Source organism: Monodelphis domestica, chromosome 4, assembly GCF_027887165.1.
Source record: "Monodelphis domestica isolate mMonDom1 chromosome 4, mMonDom1.pri, whole genome shotgun sequence".
Classification (NCBI taxonomy): domain Eukaryota; kingdom Metazoa; phylum Chordata; class Mammalia; order Didelphimorphia; family Didelphidae; genus Monodelphis; species Monodelphis domestica.
The window spans coordinates 14,261,478-14,285,527 of record NC_077230.1 but is presented as its reverse complement, the minus strand read 5'-3'; the positions used below and the strand labels follow the sequence as shown (position 1 = coordinate 14,285,527).

The following is a 24,050-nucleotide window of genomic DNA, read 5'->3' as shown; positions in this document are numbered from 1 at the left end:
ATGTGGAAGGTAAGGGTTTAAAAGAAAGCTATTTCTATTTTTAGGCTTGGGATATGTACTCTAGAAATGTACAACCCACCCACTGTAAAAAGTAGGTCTTGTAAACTGTAAACATAAAATATTCGTTATTTTTTTTAAAAATCCCTTACTTTCTGTCTTAGAATTGATTTGGTTCCAAAGTAAATGAGCTGTAAGGGGCAGGCAACTGGGGTTACATGACTTTGCCCAGGGTCACAATGTTAGGAAGTATCTGAAACCAAATTTGAATTCAAGACTTCCCATCTCTATCCACTGAGCCACTTAGCTGCCCCTTTCTTCATTACTTTTTAAGTATTTCCTGGATTCACTTTTGTCTTTCTAGATTTGAATTCTTCCAATTTTAATTTTTTAAAGTTATCTTTATATATTTTACCTACTTCACAGCAGAAACTGCTAATTATCATTATAATAAGTACTACATGTAGCATAGTGCCTTTGTACAGATTCAATTCTTGTTGAATCTGTTGAGTACATAAGTTTTCTCTCATGACCACAAAGATGACTTAAGTGGTAGAATTGGTTTTAGATGCTATCTTTGATAAGGGAAGATACTAAGAACTAAAAAGGTTAAGTAATTTACTGAAGGTTATTATAGGTAGTAAATCGTAGGTCCTCTGACACCAAATCCCTTGTTCATTCTCTGTTTCACTGGTTCTCTTCCTATCTATCTGATTTGTTTTTAAGTCTCTTGTCAGTTCTTTATCCATATGTAACATTATTTGTCTCTGCAGCATGAGGGTCAGTGTTCTCCTTACTTTTCCCTCCTTTTGGGTATCAAAGATAGAAGTCAGCCTCCAGGATCTGCACTTACATGCTTAGCTATAACACCATGTTCCAATGGCTCATTCTTTCACAAGAAATTTAGTAGGACTCTTAATTCAAATTTTAGGGTCCAATTTGGAGAGTTATAAACTGAGACCACTCAGGGAAATCTTTTATCTTTTAATTTCTTTATCTTTTAAGTTCCCAGGAAGAATTGCAGAATCCAAGCACTTCATTTGTGAAAAAACAGAACTCCTTAGGGACATCTCACTGAACATAAGTTTCATTGAAGATGTTCCCAAAGATGGTTGATCCTAATTTAAAAGAAAACCAAGATTATAAAATGCCACTAGCTGTGGTAGGTAAGAAAATATTTTTTAGCTCTTCCTACAAAGATAGAGTGAGGAGAAAGGAAAGGATAAGGAAGATGCCCCTAGCTACTGTACTTTGCAGTCAATGAGACAGTGTTGATAAAGGAATACATTACCATTGGTCCACTGTACACTCACTGTTAATCATCATAGGGAAGGTCCTGTTATGTGCTACTCGATTAGTTTCTACCCTGCTTCTCAGTCTTTCTGCTCTTCCTCCCTTCTCTGTGTGCCATAAATTTATTGCCTGATTCAGGGCAGGCATTGGACAACTCTCACCCCAAAAGAGTTATTTTAATAGCTCGATGGGAGTTTATAGTAGGGGCTATTCAAGTCATTTCGTTAATTCAAGACTGTTCTAGGCTCTCTTCCCTTTTCCTTCTATACCATTTCATGGCCATTTCATTGGTTCTCTACACAAACTCAATATGTCCAAAACAGAACTCATTATCTTTTCCCCAAAACCCTACTCTCTTCAAACTTTCCTGTTACAACCATTCATATAACCAGGATCACAACCTAAGTATCATTCTTGATTCTTCCATCACACTCAATTCACATGTCCAATCCATTTCCAAATCTTGAAGCTTTTACCTTCACAACATCTTTGATAGAAGTCCCCTTCTCTTTACTTACAAATAGCCTTCTGATTATGATGAAGTCGGGCAGTGAGGGGCAATAATAGAAGCAGGACCCTCATAGTCTGAAATCTTGTATTTCTCACAGTTAGCACTAGTTAAACATCAACTACAAAATCTGTAGTTTCAACATTAGTTAAGCATGAATTGCAGAATCTGTACTGTTGATCAGTTATTCTGTATCATCAATCATCTGTACTGAATCTGATATATTCCATACTAGGCATCAGCTTTTTGCTGCTCTGTTTTATTAATTACTCATATGTTAGGACCATGCTGTATCCTCATCCCCCATGTTCCCATTCCAGAAAGGTAGCAAGACGCCTCCCACATTGACAAATGATGACAAGACAAAAAATGGGGAGAACATGGGCCTTGCACACTAAGGGCTTTGGCAGTCCAAAAGGATCCCCCAAACCTGTGCATTTCCTTATCTCTATGATGTATGTGTCAAAACCAAAACCATACCTCCACCTGAATTTAGCCAAGCCCATTTTTCAGGGTTTCCAGGAAAGGTAAAGATTTCTCTGGAATGGGAGATGACTAGCCCCCAGACCCTAATAAATATGCCAAACCTGATCCACAGGGAACTGAAACTCCTCCTTTACACCCAGAGCTGCTACTCTACAGTTGGGGTTGTGACTCTACACCTGGGGCTGCTACTCCATTACCTATTGGGCTATTCCATCACCCCAAGAGCTGCTACTCCATCAGTCCAAAGCTATGGAGCTGTTATGCTATTAGCTCTAGAGTTGCTATTCCACACTTAGAGGTGCTACTCCACACTAGTTGCTGTTTCTCTACACCTGGAGAGTGGCTTTTCTATCAGCTATCCTGCTAGCATATCATGTGCCCCCCCCACAACCTCATCAACATCAGCCCTAAGGCTACCTGATTAGCCCCAAGGCTATTCTACCAGCTTTTAGGTTATTTCACCACCTTAGACATCTCCTTCAAATAAAATTCTTTTCTTACTTCTGGATTGACCTGGAATTTTTAGTCTTCCATTTTTGAACCAAGACCCTGCTACAAACTAAACTAAAACATAAACTAAAGCATAGTTCTGACCACATTACCTTCACTTAATAAATCAAATGGTTCCCTATCACCTCCAAGATCCAATACAAAGTCTTCTACTTGGTATTTAAAGTTCTTCACAAGCTGGTCTTTTCCAATTTTCTTACATTTTATTCAACTCTAGACACTCTATGATCAAGTCACATGACCATACTTTCTTGCTGTTACACATGAAATTTTATCTCCTGGTTTGCCATATTTCCATTGGTTGTACTCCCTGCCTGGAAGGCTAACTTTCTCTTCACATGTGCCGCTCAGTTTCCCTGTATTGCTTCCAGATTCTTCTCAAATTTTACTTTCTATTTTCTTGCTCCCTTAATTTCTAGTGTCTTCTCATATAAAATTATTTTCTTCTTCTCCCTTCCTCTCCTCTCTCTCTCTTATTTGTCTTTCCCAGTAGGACATGAAGTACAGCCAGTTTTTATCTCTTTCTTCTTTTTGTATTCCCAGTGATTAGCATAATGCCTGGCACAAAGTTAAGTGCTCAATAAATGCTTGTTGAATGACCATCTTTTTGGTTTTTCCATGGTCTTAGTCATTTTAGTTGGAGTTGGTTCTTTTCTACATCTATTGTAGCTGAATTTGTTTTTCCTAAGATGTGATTAACATAAATATATTAAGTACTTAAGGGTCAGTATGGTTTTGTACAAGAGTAGATGAGAAATTAAGGCTGTCTAAAGTCTGCCTAAAGTCCAGCTTCTTAAACTTAAGACTTCAGAAGAAAAGTAATCAATCAACTAGCTTTTAAGGAAAAGTTAACAAAGAGTCCTAGACACTTTTTCTGGGTTCTAACCTTAAAAGTCAAAAGGCAAGATAGCACAATGGACAGAGCAACAGTTGGGAGTTGGGAAGAGGTCAAATCTGGCCTCAGACACTTTCTAGTTATGTGATAGAGTTAGTTAACTCCAACTGCCTAGCCCTTACTGCTTTTCTTAGAACTGATACTAAGACAAACGCAGGGGCTTAAAAAAAAAGTTTGGAATTCTACATATTCTGGGTATATTTTGTATTAATTGTCCCTAGTTATATTAATCTAAAATTGACCATGAAAAAGCTCATCTGAAATTTTCCTGACCTGGCAGTCTTGGTGGGGCATTTCTGCAAGTTCTTCTAATTTGTTTTGTATTTTATTACCCAGAGGTATGCAATTCAAATGCACCCAGAGGTGCAATTCATTAACAAATATGTAAGTTTCTGATATACTTATAGGAGAAAGCACTTAAAGAACTAGTAAACAAAATAATCCTACTCCATTATATTAATATTCCATTTGCATTGATCTTCACATTTTATTTCCTATCTCTAAACTAGTTCCTTTTTCAGGGACATTATTTTTCCTTAGCATCACATTTTTGAATAGTGTTTATTGTGCTTTGCTAAAGTCCAAAGAAATTACATATTAGTTTTACCCACATTTAAAATGTCTCATCTTTTTGCAGAATATAATATATATTTCCAGATATAGCCAAAGTGTGGGTTTTCCCCGACTATACTTATTTGTAACAAGGATTGCTTTTATTTTGGAGAAAGTGTAGAAAGGAGATGAGTGAGGGAGTAACAGCAATAATACCCAAGAAAATAAAGAACATCAGTTAATTCTTTAAAAACATAGAGAAAAGAGCAGAAGGAAATTCAGAAGAGAACTGAGACAAGCAAGACAGGATTGTAACTACGTTGATAAATTAAATGTATACTTCTTCCTCTAACTTCCTGGTGAAGGTAGTGCTTACTTTCGTGCAAGTTAAATGCATGTATAATGTGACTAAATTGTTCAGGAGGAAACAAGGTGGTAGAGTACACTTACAGAGTGTACTCTACTCAAGTGAGGAAATCCAAGAACCAGAAGGAAGAAACATGGCTAACAGTGTTGGGTGACAATCAGTTACAAGGAGAAAAAGAAGTTACATCATTTTAATATATTGTACATGACCTGGAAAGGAGACAAATTGGATAAAGAAATCAGAGAATAGAAAAACCTAGAAAGGAGTCATGATGGGAAGAATCAACTACCCTGGCATTTGCTGGCAAAGCAGAACAACTGAGAAACTGATGACTTGCTTTAATAATAATTTCAACTGAAATATAGAGAAAATGAGTAGAACTAATATGAAAAACTGGTTGCTTAAGTAGAATGGTTAGGAAGCCTGGGAGCAAATGAAAAGTCACTAAACTGTGCATATTCTTCTATTAAGATATGAAAAATATTTATAAGACCACTTTCTGCCATACCAAAATAGTTGAGAACAAAATGGTTGTCCATCAACTGGGGAAAGTTTTTAAACAAATTATGATAAAAAGGAATAATATTGCTTTAAAAGAAATGACAATGGGGCAGCTAGGTGGCTCAATGGATTGAGAGACAGGCCCAGAGACAGAAGGTCCTGGGTTCATATTTGACCTTAGATACTGGGTAAGTCACTTAACCCCCCTTGCCTAGTCCTTACCATTCCTCTGCCTTGGAACTAATGCCCCAAATGTGCCTGGTCTCCCGATTAAGGACTATTGGACCCAATATACCCAGTACCCTCTATACGGCTGCCCTGGGTTCGGCCAGCCAGACTACTGTGGGGGCCACTCATATGGATTCTGTGCCACATGGGGCTGTGTAACTTTTGGCACTGCTCATTGGATCACCAACAAAGACTTGATTACCATCGCCCGAAATCCCTCCCGCCCTCAGACCTGCTCCTTTAATCCCCCCAATTGTAATCCCCTTATTATCAAATTCACCAACAAGGGCAAAACAGATCCCCGTTGGACGGAAGGACTCACCTGGGGACTGCGCCTTTATAAAAGGGGCCCCGATGATGTCTTTCTCTTCACACTCCGACTGCGCGTGACCCCTATTACCAACTCTATGGGTCCTAATTTTGTTCTCACTGACCAACACAGCCCTTCATATCAGTTCCCCCAGCCCCCCCGACCCCTCTCCCCCACCCAATTCCCCTCCCTTACACTCCCACCTACCCCTATTCCCAAAATACCTCCTGGTACCACTGATAGACTCCTCAAACTCATTGAGAGCTCCTATTTGGTTTTGAATGCTACTGCCCCAAACCTTACAATCAGTTGTTGGCTATGTCTCCACTCGCAGCCCCCATACTATGAAGGAATCGCCTTTACCGATCACCCTTATAACACCTCTGCCCCTTCCCCTCGCTGCGCCCGGTTCCCCCACCACTTTACCCTTGCCGAAGTCTCCGGAAAAGGCCTTTGCATAGGTCACCCCCCTTCCTCTCACTCCCATCTTTGTAATGTTACCCTTCCCATCTCCCACTCCCCTCATTATCTAGAGGCTCCCAATAACACCTTTTGGGCCTGCAACACCGGCCTCACCCCCTGCATTTCCCTTCAGGTTTTTAATACCTCCTCAGAATTCTGTGTACTTATACAATTATGGCCCAGAATTACTTATCACACAGACACTGCTTTAGAAAAAATTTTGTCTCCGTCCCCTCGGGTTAAACGGGAACCCCTCTCTACTATTGCCATTATTCTAGGTATTGGTGGTCTTGCTGCCGGCATTGGTACCGGCACCACCGCTTACCTACAGACCCAACACCTCACAACTTTACATGCTGATATGATAACTGACATTGAGATCCTAGAAAAGTCTGTCTCTGCTTTAGCAAAATCCCTATCCTCCCTCTCAGAAGTTGTACTGCAGAACAGACGTGGCCTCGACCTACTTTTTTTAAAAGAAGGGGGATTATGTGTAGCCATTAAAGAAGAATGTTGCTTTTATGCTGACCACACAGGCATGGTCAGAAAATCAATGGCAAAATTAAGAGAACGCCTAGCCCTTAGAAAAAAGAAGGCCGAGGCCCAAGAAGGATGGTACAACAATCTTTTAAGAAAAACCCCTTGGCTCTCTACTCTAATTCCCACAATAATAGCTCCCGTTATTATCATCCTCCTAATACTCACCTTTGGCCCTTGGGCTTTTCAACGCCTGACTGGATTTATTAAATCAAACATTGACTCAGCCCTTACTAAGTTCCCTACGGTCCAATACCATCGTATCGAAATAACAGATACTGACCGACCACACATCCCTACTGATCGTCTCCAATTTACTAGCAGGGCGGTAACCCAATGACGGGAATAGCACAGGTCCTTGACCCTTGATGGTCAAGCAACTCCCCCTGTGTAGCCTAAGACAGGGGCCGTCGCTGCGGTCCTGACTTAAAACCTTCCCTCTATAAAAAAGAAAGGGGGAATTGTCAGAGACCATATTCGGGGACAACTTGACCTGAAACAAGATTTATGATCCTAGGGAAACTTACCAAACAAGTTACCTCCCAGGCGTCGCCAAGACCAACAGCCACAAAACATAACAATAACCATTCTTCATGTTCCCTCCTGGTACAAGCAGTCTTTAGTCACCACCACCACCCCCCCTTTACCTCAAGCATATATATTCTACCTTACACCTGCAATAAACGGAGCCTTGACACTACCAGATTGACTCTGTCTCTCTATTGCGTGCTTGGTCTCCCCCTCTCTCCCCCTATGGGTTCTTTTTAGGTGGCTGCTCCCCGAACCCCACCGTTGAAGTCCGGCAGGCCCGGATATAACAGATTATTACTATTAGTGTAAAAAACATTCTTTCATTGTTATGAAAAGAAGCATGGAAAGATACCTACAAAGCAATCCAAGGCAAGATTAGCAGAACCAGAAGTGTATATAAATTAGCTACACCTAAGGTATCAGAAGAGATTTGAAAAGAAAGAAAGAATTATAGTTTTTTCTTTGTGAGTATATCCCACATATTATAGCTACAAAAATAAGTCCCAAATCTGAGCTTTATCTCCAATTATCTATTTGTTCTCAAATTCAACATGTATAAAATTGATTTGGACCATTTCCCCCCTTTTAAAACTTCTCTATTTCTGCTAATATGTTATTAGTCTCCCAGGCATTATATTCATATTCTCCCTCTCCTCAATCAATGGACAAATTTTACCATTCTGCCTCTACAAATCTCTGACATCAACTCCTTCCCTTTATTCACATAACTATCAAGTTAATTTAGGCCCTTATTACCTCTCACGTCAGGAGGCCACATGAGCCTCCTGATTAAATTTCTCAGCCTCAAATTTCTTACAACCTAAACCCATCCAACAATCTGCTGTCAGTGTGATCTTCGTTAGGCATAGATACACCATGAAACTGCCCCCACTCAATTGACTCAAGTGGTCCCCCTATTTCCTTTATTATAATACAAGAATTCCTATGTTGAACTTTAAATTTCATAACCTTCCCCCAACCTACCTCTCTGGCCTCACTAAACATTAAGGGAAGGCAAAAAGCATTGATCAAGTAACTATGTGCCAGTTGAACCCTGTGGGATCTGATATTTTATATGGAGAATGAAAGAAAAAAGTACAAATATGTTCCAACCAATTGCATTAAGTGCCAGGGCCTTCCCACCTGGATGCAGAATTTTATCATGCCTGTGACCCTGGTATCCTTCCTTCCTTCCTTCCACCTTCCTAAACCCCTTTTAGTTTCTTCGTGGTCTTCCTCTGTTAGATAGTAAATGCCTTAAAGGACCACCTTTTTGCCATTCTTTGTATCTCCAGTGCTTAGCACGGTGCCTGGAATATGGCTGGTGCTTAATAAATGTTCACTGAATGCCTGGAGATGCAAACAGAAAAAGCAAGCCAATTCCTGCCTTGGAGAATGCAGCATTTTATTTTACTTTTAAACCCTTACCTTCCATCTTAGAATCAATACTGTGTCTGGGTTTCAAGGCAGGAGAGTGGTAAGAGCTAAGCAATGGGGGTGAAGTGACTTGCCCAGGGTCACACAACTTAGGAAGTGTCTGAGGCCAGATTTGAATGTAGGACCTCCTGTCTCTAGGCCTAGCTCTCAATTCACTGAACCATCCAGCTGCCCCCAGGAAGCAACATTTTAGTTGATAGAGACCACACATCCAGCTACAGGGAGGATGGGAAGTTTGTAATCTACAAGGGTTCAGTGATAATTTGGCCCAGAGGTTTTTAGTGAGCATTAGAAAGTCAGGTAGTAGTACCTTAAAGATCTGGAAGGCATATCAGCAGGAGAAGAATAAGGTTTAGAGGATCTAATTATGCAAGGGTAGGGCAAATACAACTATTGGTCCTCAATCTCACTGGAATGACTATCATTGGTAACTAACTCCTACCTCATCCAAATCATTAGCAGTTACATCCCTCTGACTGATTCATGGGGTCAAAGCAGCACTCAATTAAGTGAAAGGGTCAAAGGAAGAAGGGGAAGGGCAGAAAATGATGTTGGAAATCTGTGCTGAAAGCAATCATTTTAATGACACTCAAGAACTGATTTTTAAGATCTCAAAGAGAAGGCTCAAAAAGAATGAAAAAATACAAATAAGGGGAAAAAATGGCCAAGAAGATATCAGTTCTTAATGATTCATGTTTCTCTCTCATTTCTATTAGTTAACTTCTCTGAGCCTTAGTTCTTCATATGTAAAATAAAGCAATCAGACTAAATGGCATCTTCTATAATCTTAGAAATATCTTTTATGAGAAAGGTCTAGATTGACATTAAGACTTTTAGGTTATCCTGTTTTAGTGCTGTAGAAAGAGGAACAATGCTACTATTGCAGACTTACACTTTAGGTAGTGTTCTTCCTTTAAGGGATATGATATAACTTGATCAAACGATTTATTTCATAAAGTTGGATGTGACCAGGTTCTAGTAGTTTGCAGACAGTAAAGGTTTCTAACACTTCCTCCACCAAACACTATTTCTTAAGTGTAATTGGGAAATAATTTAACAAAAAAATACAATAGAACATACATAATGTTAATATGTTGTTTTCTAAATTAATATGCAACCCATTGGGATCTTCCTATATGGCTGAGTCCTCCCCCCCACCCCTTTCTGTTTCTATGAGTTTGACACCACAGGATTATAGGTAGGTGACAAAAATTCTTCTTCTTTGACATTATAACCAAGTCCAGTGAGGTAGTGATGGAGGCAGAAATGAATGCTCAGATTCTAGGTTTTTAGTTCAAATAGTCTTTTTCTCTGGAGGGAAGGGTGGAGGAAGGGTTTAAGAAGAATATAGCATTAAAAAAAAAAACTTTCCATGGAATTTATATTTGGATCTTAGAAGTCACATTAGTTCAATGCACTCTCAAAAGAAGGTAACTTTATGTTTGTTCTATGCCTAGCATAACAAAACTGAAAAGGAGAAAAATCTAAATAACGAGGTGAGGAAGGAAAGACTGTTCATTTTACACCGAAACAGGGAGGTTAATTTAAAAATGGATTCTCTTGTGCCATTAGAGAGAAGTTCCTGGGGTCCTCTCTCTTTTCTTCTTCATTCAATATGAGTCCTGTACACACTTTGAAAATGAGGAAATTGAGACCCAGAAAAGTAAAGTCATCTGTTCAAAAGTCACAAAGTTTCTAAGTAGTAAAGGAGGGATGTTGAACTCAGAACCTATGAATTCAAATCCATGGCTGGAACTGTGAACTTTAAATTACTACACCCTACTTAAACCTCACTTTAGGGGAAGATAAAGTTGTAATATCCTGATTGAACAATGAAGGTACTTAGCTCTTACCTTATAGTGAAGCTAGAACTTTAAGCTAAGTCTATTTTCAGATCTTAATACAAAATGGTGTTAAGTAACTTTTATAAAGGTTAAATTAATCATAAAAAGGTCAAGTAACTAACAAAAGGTGAACTTAACAAAGAAGTGTTAAGTAACTCTAAAGATATAATCTAATCAAAAGAAGATGAGAACTAAAAGTATGGGCAGTCCTGGATAAAAGCCTTTGATGTGATTGGTAGATGTGAAAATTTAGAGGAGGAGACACAAGGGTGAAAGATCTATATATTAGAGTCACTTCCTCTCTCTGGCACCTTTGGCGGCAGAGAATTGGCTAATAGCATCGTGCTGGGCCTTTTGCAAGCTATTGTCTGGTTCTGTGGTGAGTTTCTGGCTGAGTTTTCCTCCTTTACTTTCCAACTTTATCCTCTTAGAAGCTTCTAATCTTCTCCAAAGACCAAGAGGCAGGAATTTTAAACTCCCCCTGGCACAGGCCAGGCAGGAGAAATCCTATATCCTCTTCCTTCCTTCTCCTTAAATTCCTTCCATCTATATTAATTAAATTACCATAAATTTCCAAAAAACTTGGGTATTTTATTTGAGATTTCCCTTGGCAACCAATTAAATCTAGATTTAAGTCACAACCCTAAAATTATTTTTACAGAACTGATATCTAATTTGGCTCATGACAAAAAACTGACATTCTTTCCCTATTATATAGCCATTTTAGCACTTTACACAACAGGAATTTCATATCTCACAGCTGTGTTAGCCACTGTAATAAAGGAAAAGAGATATTGGAATACGATATTATGAAAAGCAAAACATAAAAGACTTTTATAGGGATCATTAATGGAATAGAGGGCTTTCTGGCATTCTTGATGAAAAGACAATAAATTCTGAAATGCAATATAGGAAGTAAGATGACCATAGAAGAGCCAATATATTTGAACAAAAAGAAAGTAGCACATGATAAAGTGCTTACATTTTCAGAGGTGGGAAGCTAGACTTGGGGAAAGAATATTCAAAAGCAAAACAAATATCAAATTTGGAAGGTAGATCCCAAAGAGAAGATAACAAGTTAAAAAAGAAAGGAAATGAATCTGTGATCTGATTCTGGGCAAGAAGATGAGGGAAGGAACAATATGGAATCACACAGTTTCAATTACAGTTCATTAGTGATCACATTCCTCCTTGCACCTTCTTCTTATAAAAGAGAATAATGGGGGGAAAAGGAAAGAGATTATGAGGGAGGGAAATTGTGACAGAGGATGGCACTAGAGAAAAAGTGCCAGGCTAAAGAGTATGTGAAATTGATCACCTCAATGGGGGGAGGGGCCCAAGGAGTGAGGAATCTTGGAGGAGGAGAAGACTCTGGCTGGTAGAGGGGTTAGTCGTTTTTCGGTCTTGAGAAGCAGAAGACAAAAGGAATGTGGGAAAAAGGGGTCCCTGTCTCTATCTAAATCAGTGGTTCTCAACCTTTCTAATGCCATGACCCCGCAATATAGTTCCTCATGTTGCAGTGACCCCAAACCAAAAAATTATTTTGGTTGCTACTTCAAAACTGTCATTTTGCTACAGTTTGGAATGTAAATACCTGATGTGCATTATGTATTCTCATTGCTACAAATTGAGAGGTTGAGAACTGTTGATCTAAACCCTTTTCCTCCCTCGTCGAGTTTGCAGGGAACTCAGGCCTTGGCAGCCTGAGCCCCCTGAGAGAAAGTCAGGTTGACTCACCCCTGGGCAACAGGAGCTGAGGTAAAGTCTGCTCAGGTTTCTCTTCAGAAAAGTCCCTTCAATTGAGAAATAATGGGGGTAATGATTTCCAGTCACCAGCAGGAAAAGTGGGTAACGCTCAGGAGAAAGCCTTTTTCCTACCTTCTGTCTTTGACTTCTCAAGACTGAGAGACCAACTGCTCTACCTACCAGAGTCTCCTCCAAGATTTCAAACTCCTGGGGCCCCTCCCCCATCGTGGTGATCAATTTCACATACTCTCTTCAGCCTGGCACTTTTTTTCTAGTGCCGGCCTCTGTCACAAAATACACAATTAACATTCATAATCTTCACCATCACTATTATCCTAGCTAACATTTGTATAGTAGCCTACCACGTTTCAGGGACTGTACTAAGTGCTTTACAATGATAACATTTGATCCTCACAACAACTCTGGGAAGTAAGTCCTATAATTAATCCCCATTTTCGAAATAAGGAAACTGGGGAAGATGGAATAAGTGCTTTGCCCAAGATGTGTCTTAGGAGACTAGTTAGATGGCTGGAAAATGCCTGAAGCTTCTTCTCTGCAGGCCCAGTGCTCTTATCTCTCTAGCACCAGTAGCCTAAATACTTAAAGCATGAAAGCAGTGAGTTTGTCCACAAGATAAAAGAGGGTAACAGAACTGATTAGAAAGCAGAATCTAACAGTATGTAGATTACAAGAAACAAATGAGAAACAAAGATTCACAGAGACAAAAAGGGGATAGTGCAAAATTCATTGTTTCAAGTGAACTCAAGAAAGCATGGACAACAGCATTCATGAACTAAAATAAAGCACTGTAAAAGGAGATTATTTAAAAAAAAGAATAACAGGTAAATTACATTAAGTTTAAAGCACCATACACAATGAAATAATATCAGTACCTACACATAAGTAGTAGAAGGAAATGGTAGATACAGAGTGGGACATTAAGGGGATGATAAGCAATGTTGAGGTAGAGAAGCTAAAAAATGTAGGCAGCTAAGGTTGGGAGGGGAGAGGAGTCTCTTAATCAGAGAGATGGGATGAATATGAGAGGTCAGCATTTGATAAACACTTGGGAAAATAATAAAAAGTTAATGGAAAGAGCTCAACTGAAGGCAGGCAAGTAGGATATTTTTTTTGGCCTCACCTCATGGTTTATGCCTGTTGTAGCAACCCAGTGGTACGGGTCCCTACAAGAGGGTTATGTGCACTTGTCAGTAGGAGCAGGGGCAGCTGCAGTGGTCTGAGCCAGCTCGGATTTATTTTCATAACATTAACCCGAAATACAGTCATACATCTTACAGCTGGCAGATAAAAAGCAAGATCCTTACAAAATAGGTAAGCACAATTTTTGATACATGTTATTTTTAACCTATTTTAAGCCTGATATTTAAGTATCTGTATTTCAGTGTTTGTGTCTGTCTTATATGAGCTGATTGAGGAATAAAACTGACCACAAAACCAAAAATGAAAATTAATCTCTTTACTTTAGTCATACTTAGGTGAATGGTAAAATATACTCATCTACTAAGCTGTTTTTGCTTTCCTCATAACTGTTTTTTCCTAGTAAAAATTTGGAAGGTTAAGGAAATTGGACACAGTATAACTTATTAATAGTTTCATCTTACGGGGGAAAAATAAGCATTAAAAAATTTATGGTTGTAACTAACATTTGCTGACAATAACACATTCTGATTATGCTGATCCATTGACTTCCTGTTTCTTATTCCTGTTTTTTTAACCATCCTGCTACAGGAATCAGGTTTCAACTTAACTGAGCAATTTACTGGAATGACATTTCTTACGTAAATAACATAAAAAGGGTAAAAAATAAATTATCTTCCTATCTAACTACACAAACATAGGTCCAAGAATTTCTCCCCCCAAAGATCACCAGAGATATAAAATATTAAAGAAATCAAGATTACAATTTTTTTCTCAGTAAGTAATATCAAAATGGGTAGAAGATAACCTCAACAAGAATTTCCTATCCCAAAGAAGTGATCTGGAGGAGGAAAAAAGAGAAATTTTAATACATATTTTAATTAATAGAGTAAGTATGAGATAACAGAAAGCAAGAGAGATATAAAGTAGATATAGTAAACTATTGCATATTGCAAAGAACCTGTACACAATTGTTCAGAGAGGTACCTAGAAAATGGAAAACAGAAAAGGGAGGAGGCAATTGTTTAAGGGCTAACAGATGGTCAACCCCAATGGAAGCTAGCTATGGTAGATTCTACCAAACTGAAAAGGCATGACATATGATTCCTATAATAAATTTTGTGTCTGCTGTGCAGGGACTACCCTAGCTGAGCTCAGAGAGGCTCATTACCAGGTTGAGCATTGGCTACTTTCCCGCCCACAGCAGATCTCAAAGCCTACCTACTAAACTGCTGAAAGATTTCAAGCTATCTTAGTAGAAGTATCAACAATACTGGTGATATCATAGATCCTTTAAGTAAAGAAGTAAACACAGAAATCAGATTTGCAAGCATTCCTCAGGAACAATTTCAGTTAAAGAGAAATTCAAGGAAAGTTTAATATGTACAAAGATCTTTTAAAAAAAAAATCAACATTATCAACTTTGCTATAAATTATATTCTTCCACATCCACCCTTGAAAGTTTAGAGTTGTTATCATCTTAGTAGCTCATTCCCAGAACAGGTAAACAAGTAGAGGTACTTAAAATTCACAGTAAGAGGGAAGAAGAGAAGAGAATAAGTATTTATAAGAGCCTACAAGTACAGTATGGCCTTGGAGACAGGAAGACATCTTTCTGAATTCAAATCTGGCCTCAGACACTTACTAGCCGAGTGACCGTGGATAGACAGAGAAATACACCTTCAGACTATGCCTTGATACCACTGGGTTGTATTGAAGACATCCATCTGTCCCCTAACTTATGAAGGTAACCCCCTATGTCTTTAGGCAGACCCTGGTCAGATGACAACTTCCAACCCCCACCCCCAATGCCTCAGTGCATACCACTCTAGAGTCACATCTTCACTGTGGCATAGGGATACATCTTCACTACTGAAAAGAGTATAAAGACCCCAGACTTGATGTCCTCTGGGGGGCAGTTTTCCAACTTCAACATCACCTTCTAAATGAATAAATTTCCCTTTTTATTTTTAAGCTGAGTTTCAGAGTCTTGCATTCTCACAAAGGGTACCCTTCCTGAACCAGTGGGTTCACCTCAAGCCCCCCACAACAACTTCACCCTCTTTGCCTCAGTTTCCTCTGTAAAATGAGCTGGAGAAGGAAATAGCAAACAACTTCATCTTTGTCATGAAAACCCTAAGTGGGGTCACAAAGACAAAAAGGGACACGACTAAAAGAACTGAACAATAACAAAAAGCCAAACACAATGCGAAAAGCTTTACAAATATTATCTCTCTTGATCTTCACCACAGCTCTCCATTTGACAGTCAAGGAAGCATCAACAGAGGTCAGGTCACACAACAAGGAAGTGTCAGAAGCCAGATTCAAACTCAAATTTTCCTGACCTCAAATCTAGTACTCTATCTACTATACCATCTATCAGCCCTAAATGAAGTTATTTCCACTGAAATTTTACATGTAAGATTATTCATTACCAAATTCTGAAAGCATAAATATGAGTCTATTTCATTTTATTTATTTATTTTTTTAAACCCTTACCTTCCATCTTGGAATCAATACTGTGGTTGACTCCAAGGCAGAAGAGTGGTAAGGGCAAGGCAATGGGGGTTAAGTGACTTGCCCAGGGTCACACAGCTGGGAAGTGTCTGAGGCCAGATTTGAACCCAACTGCCCCCATAGGAGTCTATTTTTGAAGGAACTTTCAAGTCCTCAGATATTAAGTTACTTGTTTAAGGTCACAAAGCATGAGATTGGCTGAGTTATGACTTGTTCTTTCAGTTCTCTTTTTCCACCATGTCATTATTTTTCGATTCAATTAAAAAAACATTTGTTAAGTAGTTACTATAGAAAAGATATTCTGCTAGGCACCAGTGAAACAAACATGAAACAATTCTTATTCTGGAAGAACTTGAAGTTACTGGGGTGTTACAATATATCCACAAATAAATATCAAGTAAAATTTTTCCTTAAGGGATCTTGAAATTCTAAAATACTAGGAAAGGAAGACACTCCAGAAGAGTCAGGGGTGGCAGGAATCAAAGAGAGTAGAGAAAGGAAGGCCAATGAGGAGGTTACTTCTATAGAGGTGATGAGGGCTTAAAGTAGAGTGAAGGATATAGAAGCAGAGAGAATACAGAGAAGCAATTTGATAAAACAAAGAAATCTAGAGTCTAATCCCAACTTTGACACTTAACAGTTGTGTAATCACGTAATTTCTCTGTGCTTCAATTTCTTTATCAATGAACAACAATAACAACACCTATGGAAACTACTTCACAGGGCGGTTGTGAAGTAATACATATCATCAGGTAATATATAATACTTCACAGAGGCAGCAATGGTGTAGTGACTAGTCCTTATCTTAGAGTTACAAAGACCTACAATTCAATCCTGCCTCTGACCCTTAGTAATAATGTGACCACCTGCAAATCACTTTATAAAGGAACTAATCACATAGTTATCTTAGTTCCTCCAGCAGTATTAGGCAGCACATGGTAGAAAAAAAGAAAGCAGGAGACGTATACTGCCTGAAGTTGGGCTTTAGCAAGGTATAAGCAACAAAAGGAAAAATAGGTCCTAGAGGAGAGTGTAAAATTTGAAATAACTAATTATATAATCAAGATTTCAAGGAGAGAAAAGGAAGTCAGAGCAGGGGTAAAATGGGCAGGGAAAGACTACGAAGGGGTAGAATATCATAGGGCCAGAATGAAGTCAGAAATCAGGTTTAAGGAACAGGCAGACAGTAGAATAAGAGGTCATGGTCTGACAGTGGAATTTCACAGTTTCAAATCTCAATAGTTTCATGAGGTAGTGAGACCAAAGATGAGACTAGATACATGTGAGCACACACATAGTACTAGGTAGGGCAAAGGAGACAGGGGAAGTAAACCACAAAAGAGAGGTTGTTAAAAATGACAAAAAAAAAGACAGAATCTAAAAATGATAGCAAGGAGCAAAGAATATGTCTACTTTTTTTTTTTTAACTGTCCTGTAATGTCAGGGAACGAAAGAAAAAGTATGCTCCATAATGTAATTTCTTTTGCAAAAGACACATATCTGTGAATGTAAGAAGATGGAAGGAATGTGAGAGGAAGAGTTCTAATACAAAGTTCAAAACATCATGCAGCACACAATGGAAACAATGTATGCACAACATTTATAAGTGATCTTTATATCTTTTTTCCTGAGACTGAGATCATCCCTAGAAAGTGTGAAAGATTACTTTATGTTTCTATACCATCTACTTGTGAATTATAGTTCCCTAAGTCTCTGAGGTTGTGGCTAACTAAACAGCTTATTATCTAAGAACAAAGATCATACTTCAAGAAAGGATTAGAGTTTATCTACTCCTTTTATTGAGAACAAGGAAAAGGCAAGGAATGATTTTATACTATAAGACTGGAGTAAAGCAGAATTCAGCAGAATTCTATTGTAACTATTCTATTGTATTGTACATAATTCCATTGCAGCTTGCTCTAAAGTGTAACAAGCTTGGTGCTTGTGTTAACATTCAAATAAATGTCCAAGTAAAAAAATAAATGTTTTTGTGCCAAAAGACACTCATCTATTCTATGTTAAATTCTTAGCTTCCCTATAAATCAAAACTTCATTTTAAGAACTACAAGTTTATCTTGAAAGCTATAATTAACATTTCAACTTAAGCCAAGTACTCTAAATTTTTAAATATCTCTCAAAAATTCTACTGGTAATCAAATACATCTAACTCTTAAGTAAAAAAAAAGGAAGTTGACAACAGTTATAAATGATACTTTATAAGATAAAGAGTTCAGGATGGGACAGTGAAAGTAGTTGGTTAACATTTTTCTTGGGTTTTAGTTTTTTCTCTTCCTTTATTTTTGTTAGAAAGAGTAGTTTTTTAATAAGGTAGTTAAAATATAAAATCATTACTTGAATTTGTTAAATGGGCTATGTCTTTGAAAACTATTTTTATTTAGAAGTTGAAAATCAATGTGAATTAATTTTTTTTAATGTGGATTCATTTCCAAAAGAAACCTAACCCTTAACACAATTTCATATTTGAGAAATTGTTAACAAGGAGGAAAAAAATGCATGGAGAATACATTGATGATATATAAAATTTAAATAATTTTAAAAATAAACTTTGCATACTAGTAATTTTTGGCACAGCCCTTGTGCTCATTCTTATTAACATCTTTTTTTCCCCCATCCTGAATCTTAAGAAATAATTGTTTCATACCAGGGAGAAATCAGTTTAAGAATACAACTCAAACCTAATGGGGATACCATCGTAAAACTACTTGTACTAATAAAAGCCACCTAATCAAGTATTATCTTTACAAAATTGTAAGTAAAGATCTAAAAAAAAGTTTATTGGGAAGGTTGCTACAAAATGGTTTGTACTAAAGTTTACATATATGCCATCTTTAAAATTAGACATGCTATAAAAATTCAGAGATCAATAAGGACTAATTATTTAGGAAAATTTTCATGAAAGTGACAAGAAGACTTTGATCTGGAAAAATAGGAAACTAACAAGAGCAAATGTTGGAATAGTTTGTTAGGGAGACAGGAGATTAAAGCAGTTTTGTCATTCAATTCCTCACTGTCATTCCCCATATCCAATCAGTTGTGTAGTCTAGTACATTCTACCTTCACAGTATCTTTCAAATAAACTCCTTTGACATAGTCACTACTTTTGGAATATTGCAAAAATCTTCTGCTTAGACCCCCCTCCTTTTCCCTATCCTCAATCCCACTTAGCTTCCATTCAGTTATCAAAGTGATTTAGTCTGACTATATCAAAGCTTAGGTACAAGTCTGATTATATCACTTCTTCCTATTCAACAAACTCCAGGATTTATCATCTCCAAGGCCAAATATAAAATTCTCTTTAATTTTTAAAGCTCTTCACAACCTGGATCCTTTCTTTCCAGTTTTCTTACATTTTATTCCCCTCCATACATCATATGATCCAGTGACAATAGATTCTTTCCTGTTCCTCAAAGAAGACACCCCATCTCCAGATTCCAAGCATTTTTCATTGGCTTTCTCCCATGCTTCGAATGCTCTCTCCTCATCCCTATCCTTTTGGCTTCCTTAAAGTCTTAGTTCAAATACCACCTCCTGTAAGGACCCTTTTCTGATCCATTCAATGCTAATATCTCCCCTCCTAGATTGTATCCACCTGATTATCTAGTTTCTTTAGAGTTGTTTGTATGTTGTTTTCTCCACTGGACCACAAACTCCTTGTGAGTAGAGACAGTTTTTGCTTTTCTGAATATCTCCAAGACTTAGCACAGTGCCTAGCAGTCGGTATTAATAAATGCTTGCTGACTTGAGGATATGCAGACTGCCAAACAACTTTTGTTCCAGGTAGAAGAATTTTTTTATCCTCTGGTTAACAGGGAACCACTAAAGTTTTAGAGCAGAGAATAGATATTTTAGGAAGATTCTTGTAACAAATTAGTGTGCAGTTTGAACTGAAGGTAAAAAAAAATTGACTTATGGCAAGAAAACCACAAGGATTGTTATTCTATTTTACAACCAGAAAGAAATTTAAAAAATTGCAATTGATGGTAAGGAAGAGAAAAACATCCAAAATATACCTCGGTGATGTCTGATTTTATGAATGTAGCTATTCCCTCAACTAATTGTTAAAATAAGCATTGTATGATTTAGTAGATGGTCTTCAAGAAATACTCAAAAATTTAGTTCACAGAGGCCACTTCATATTGAGGCTTTCCAAACTTAGACCTCTACTTTCAGATATATTATCAAGTCTATATTTGAAACTTTCCAGAACATAGCCTTTAAGAATCCAGCATCATCTTCAAAAAACCTTATAATTTATTTGTTGAGAAGTAAATTTAATCATGATAAATGCTTTGGTATTTAACTGGTATTCAACCTGAGACTAAATGCCAAATAAACCTTTAAAGGAAATTTTTAATGAAAATTATCTGTACTAGGAGAAACAATGAGCTACTTTAAAAAAATGGTTCTAATCTTTATTTAAAAAAATGGAATTTTCTTGAAAAAAAAGTACAAATTATTTAAATCTAAAGAAAATGAACAAGACCAGTAAATAGCCCAACTGTTTCTACAATATTAAATTCAAATATTGAGAAATTTTCAAACAAGTAAGTCTTTTTTTGGGTGATTTTTTCCCCTTAGTGCATTGATAATGGAATTGCTTTATATATTCATATAGTTTCACATACAACTACCATATATATTCAAAATTATAATTATTTCTAGGTTTTCTGTTCTGGGGTGAAAATTCTAACATATGAATTTCTCAAAATTAAAAAGGTTCCAGCATAATTTCCAACAGGAAGGAAAAAACTAATGAAATTTCTAGTGTTTCCTAATAAAAGGCTTTATTTTCAAAAAGAGCAGGTTGTACTAAGGTTCCTTCCAACAGTAACAGTTATCTTCTTCACTGGCATATGGCACTAAGTATCTTATTATTCTTAAAGATGGAAATGGATAAAATACATTTAATCACCTATAATTCTTTCTGTTTGTTGAATGGATAATTTCCATACATAGTTGTACTGCCTACATAAGAACAGAATGAAGACATGATATGTTTATCAAATCTGCAGATTACAAAACTCTAAAGGTTAGATAGTTAATATATTAGATACTAGAGTTGGAATAAAAAAGGAAACAACCCTTACAATACCAGAATTAAATTTAACATGAAATTTAATAGGAATAAATATGAAATCTTACACTTCATTTAAAAGCATCAATTTCACATAATAAAGATAGAAGAAAAAGAAGCACAGTTTACACTGCTGGATTTGTGGTCAGAGGATCTGGGTTCAAAGCCCCAATCTGCTACTTACTACTTGTGGGACCTTGGAATAAAGTCACTGAACCTCTCTGAGCTTAAGTTTCTGTGAGACAAGAAAATTAAATCCATATTATGTGTAAGACACTGTGCTAAGCCCTGGGGATTCGAAGAATGGTAACTCCTAACCTGATTCCACAATGGTTGAAAACAGTAACACTGATTCTTTGTGATAAAATTTTGCTTTAAGTTATAGAAACATTTAGAATTCAGATATGATTGCTAGACCAAGTCATAATTTAAAACATTTGCAAAACCATTTGTTAGTTATATTGTCAGTGGAATACATGTTTTAGATAAAAGTCAAACTAGATGAACGTGAAGGTCTCTTCTAATCATGGAATTATGTGATTCCAAGTCTCCATAGGTAGTCCCAGAATTCTGGCATAGGAAAGGACCTTAGAGATTACCTAGTACAACACCTCTTTATTTTAGAGATGAAGAAACTGAGAAGACGAAGTTAAAATACTAAGAGACAATCTGTTAAAATGGACAGTGTGTGGGACTCAAATGTCGGGAAGAAATGCATTCAAGCCTTTCCTCACACTTGTACTAATTGTGTGGCAAATCATTTAGTTTCTATGAAGGATATTTTCCTCATTTGTAAAGTGTGGTAATAAGAGCTCTTACCTCAAAAGACTGGTGAGGATCAAGTTAGAAAATGTATGTAAAGTGCATTGCAAACCTAAGTTTTATGTGAATGTAAAATATTCTTCATTTTCTGGAATATAAGCTCCTTGAAAGCAAATACTATTTCTTTTTTTTAAATACCCAGTGTACACTGAAGCTGCTTAATAAATGCTTGTTATGTTGAAAAATAAATAAAACATTTGCAAGGATAATTTTAGATGTTTGCAAAAAAAAAAAACCCACTTAGAGCTTTTAATACTTTATCCTCTCCTGCCTTCAATAATACTTCATCAAAAATGGTATAAATGAATGCCAGTGAAAATGTTAATTATGAATGATTATTATTAAACACTTAAAAGTTTAAAAGAAGAAATCTTTCTCTAGTACATTAAAATAAATCTATTTTTCAAATGTATTCCTGCTCCTCCAAACAAATGGTATACACTATTAAAGCTTTGTTATACTATCAGGTTAGCCCATTAACTATCCTTCATATATCATGAGTCCAAACAGTTCTTAAGATATGCCACTAATTGGCTCAATGTTTCAATAATACCTGAAAAAACCCAATATTTAAATATGGCAGTGCTATACTAACCTAAAGAAAAACCTCACTAAATAAGCAGTAACTGTTATCAGAAAGAACCTCTGAAGACCTGATTGGATGGCAAAATCACAAATTTGTTGGCCATATACAACTCATTAAATATAAGAAATGTTTATGCAACTTGAAAAAATTCTAGTAAGATATTCTGCTTGTGGAGTGAATAACTTTTCAAATTGTACAGAGATCTTTGCAGTAGATTTCAATGTCAAAAGCAGAGAAAAAATTAATGCAATTTCTTTGAGCAGCAACCTCAACTCAGAGGACTTCATAGGGCATGAATTATTAGTTTTACTTAGAGGGCACAAGGAAAATCTAACTTCAAAAAATACTTCGGCATGGAATAAAGGAAAATAAAATTCATTAGAAAGGTAGAGATGAAAAATTAAAATAACTTACTGAATGGAAGGCAATTTACGATTTTTGTTAATGTTAATAAACAAAATTGTTGAATTCATATTTTTTCAATTAACCTAGTTGTTAAAATTTTTAACAATATATATGCAGACTTACTGAGCACTGCTACAGCACCAGACTCGAACAGGAGACATTCTTCCTTATTTCTAGGTTCCACTAAGAGACTGAATGGTGCAGGATCCAGTTTCTGAAAGATTCGAAATCCTTTGCTGAACGCCATTCTCTCTTCAGAGGCAGCCCTGGAAAAGTCAAAAGCAGCAAATGATGTTTCCCTCTGCAGTACTGACCGCAAAGCACCAGGAAATTCCTGCCAGGTTTTGCGTGGGTCTGTCTGTCTGGATGATGATGGAGAAGGGAAAAGGAATGAGATAGGTAAGAGAGACTGAAATGAAAAAATAAACCATTACCAAAAAAAAAAAAAAGGGAGGGGGGCTCTCAGTTCCCGTGAAAAGACAGGGCATAATTTGATCACTTACAAGTCCAAATGCTGTTGACAGATATTTAGAGATGCTTGCAGAAAAGGACAATTAAAGAGCTCATTTGAGGCGGAGGGAGAGAGGGAGACACTATAAGTAAAGGAAACTTCAATTGGCCCCAGTGGGAGGAAGAGGAAGGGAAGGAGTTGACGCGGAAGGTTAATAAGGAAAATGCCGATTCTCCTTAAGAGAGGAGGGAGGAACAGAGAAGATTACCCAACACAATCTCCGGAGGGAGCAGAGGCACAGGCAGAGGTCACCAGCCCCCTTTCAAAGACCCTCGAAGCCTGAGCTTTCAAGCGAAGAAGCTCCAAGGTTCGGACGAAGGGAGAACTGCTCGGAGAGTCCCCAACCCAGCTCTCCATTCACATACACGCACAAATCGGAAAATAAGCTGTCGCGCCATCAGACAGCACCCCCACCCTCACCGGGGCTGTCACTCGGGAACGCTAGCTCCCCGAGGGGCAAGCGAACTCCTTCCATTGTGAGCGAGGGAAGAGGACCCAGCAGCGACACGCTCTACTGCTGCCTGGCCACCCCTGACAGCGGCTGTCACGACCTCCTCGGGGTCATTCACAGCCGCCTCCCTTCCTCCCCGCTCCCGCTGAGAAGCCGCTGCTCCACACGGGCCTCTACCTCTAATTGAGCCGCCTTGGGAGCTGAAAGGCTTCTCTTCTGGCGATTTGAGACTCGGATTGCGCCCCAGCCAGCACGCCCGCAGTGGGCTCGCCTTCTCTTCTTCCACCGGCTCCAGCAGCCC

At 37.6% G+C, this 24,050-nt stretch overlaps 1 protein-coding gene across 11 annotated transcripts in view; it reads right to left on the bottom strand.

The window, feature by feature from the left end:
- SYNJ1 (synaptojanin 1) overlaps positions 1–23,816 on the bottom strand; it is a 132,589-nt gene extending 108,773 nt beyond the window's left edge. For 4 of the 11 annotated variants that reach the window (XM_056826064.1, XM_007493285.3, XM_007493284.3 and 1 more), the window contains exons 1-2: positions 23,507–23,815; positions 22,911–23,053 (exon numbers count right to left, since the gene is read on the bottom strand). In XM_056826064.1, coding sequence (XP_056682042.1) covers positions 22,911–23,053; positions 23,507–23,655 — 292 coding nt within the window. In that variant the 5' untranslated portion in view covers positions 23,656–23,815. Of the gene's footprint in view, positions 1–22,910; positions 23,054–23,506 lie in introns of all 11 variants that reach the window. The other 7 variants (XM_016433164.2, XM_056826066.1, XM_007493280.3 and 4 more) reach the window with 5 other exon arrangements.
- Between the last annotated feature and the right edge of the window lie 234 nt (positions 23,817–24,050).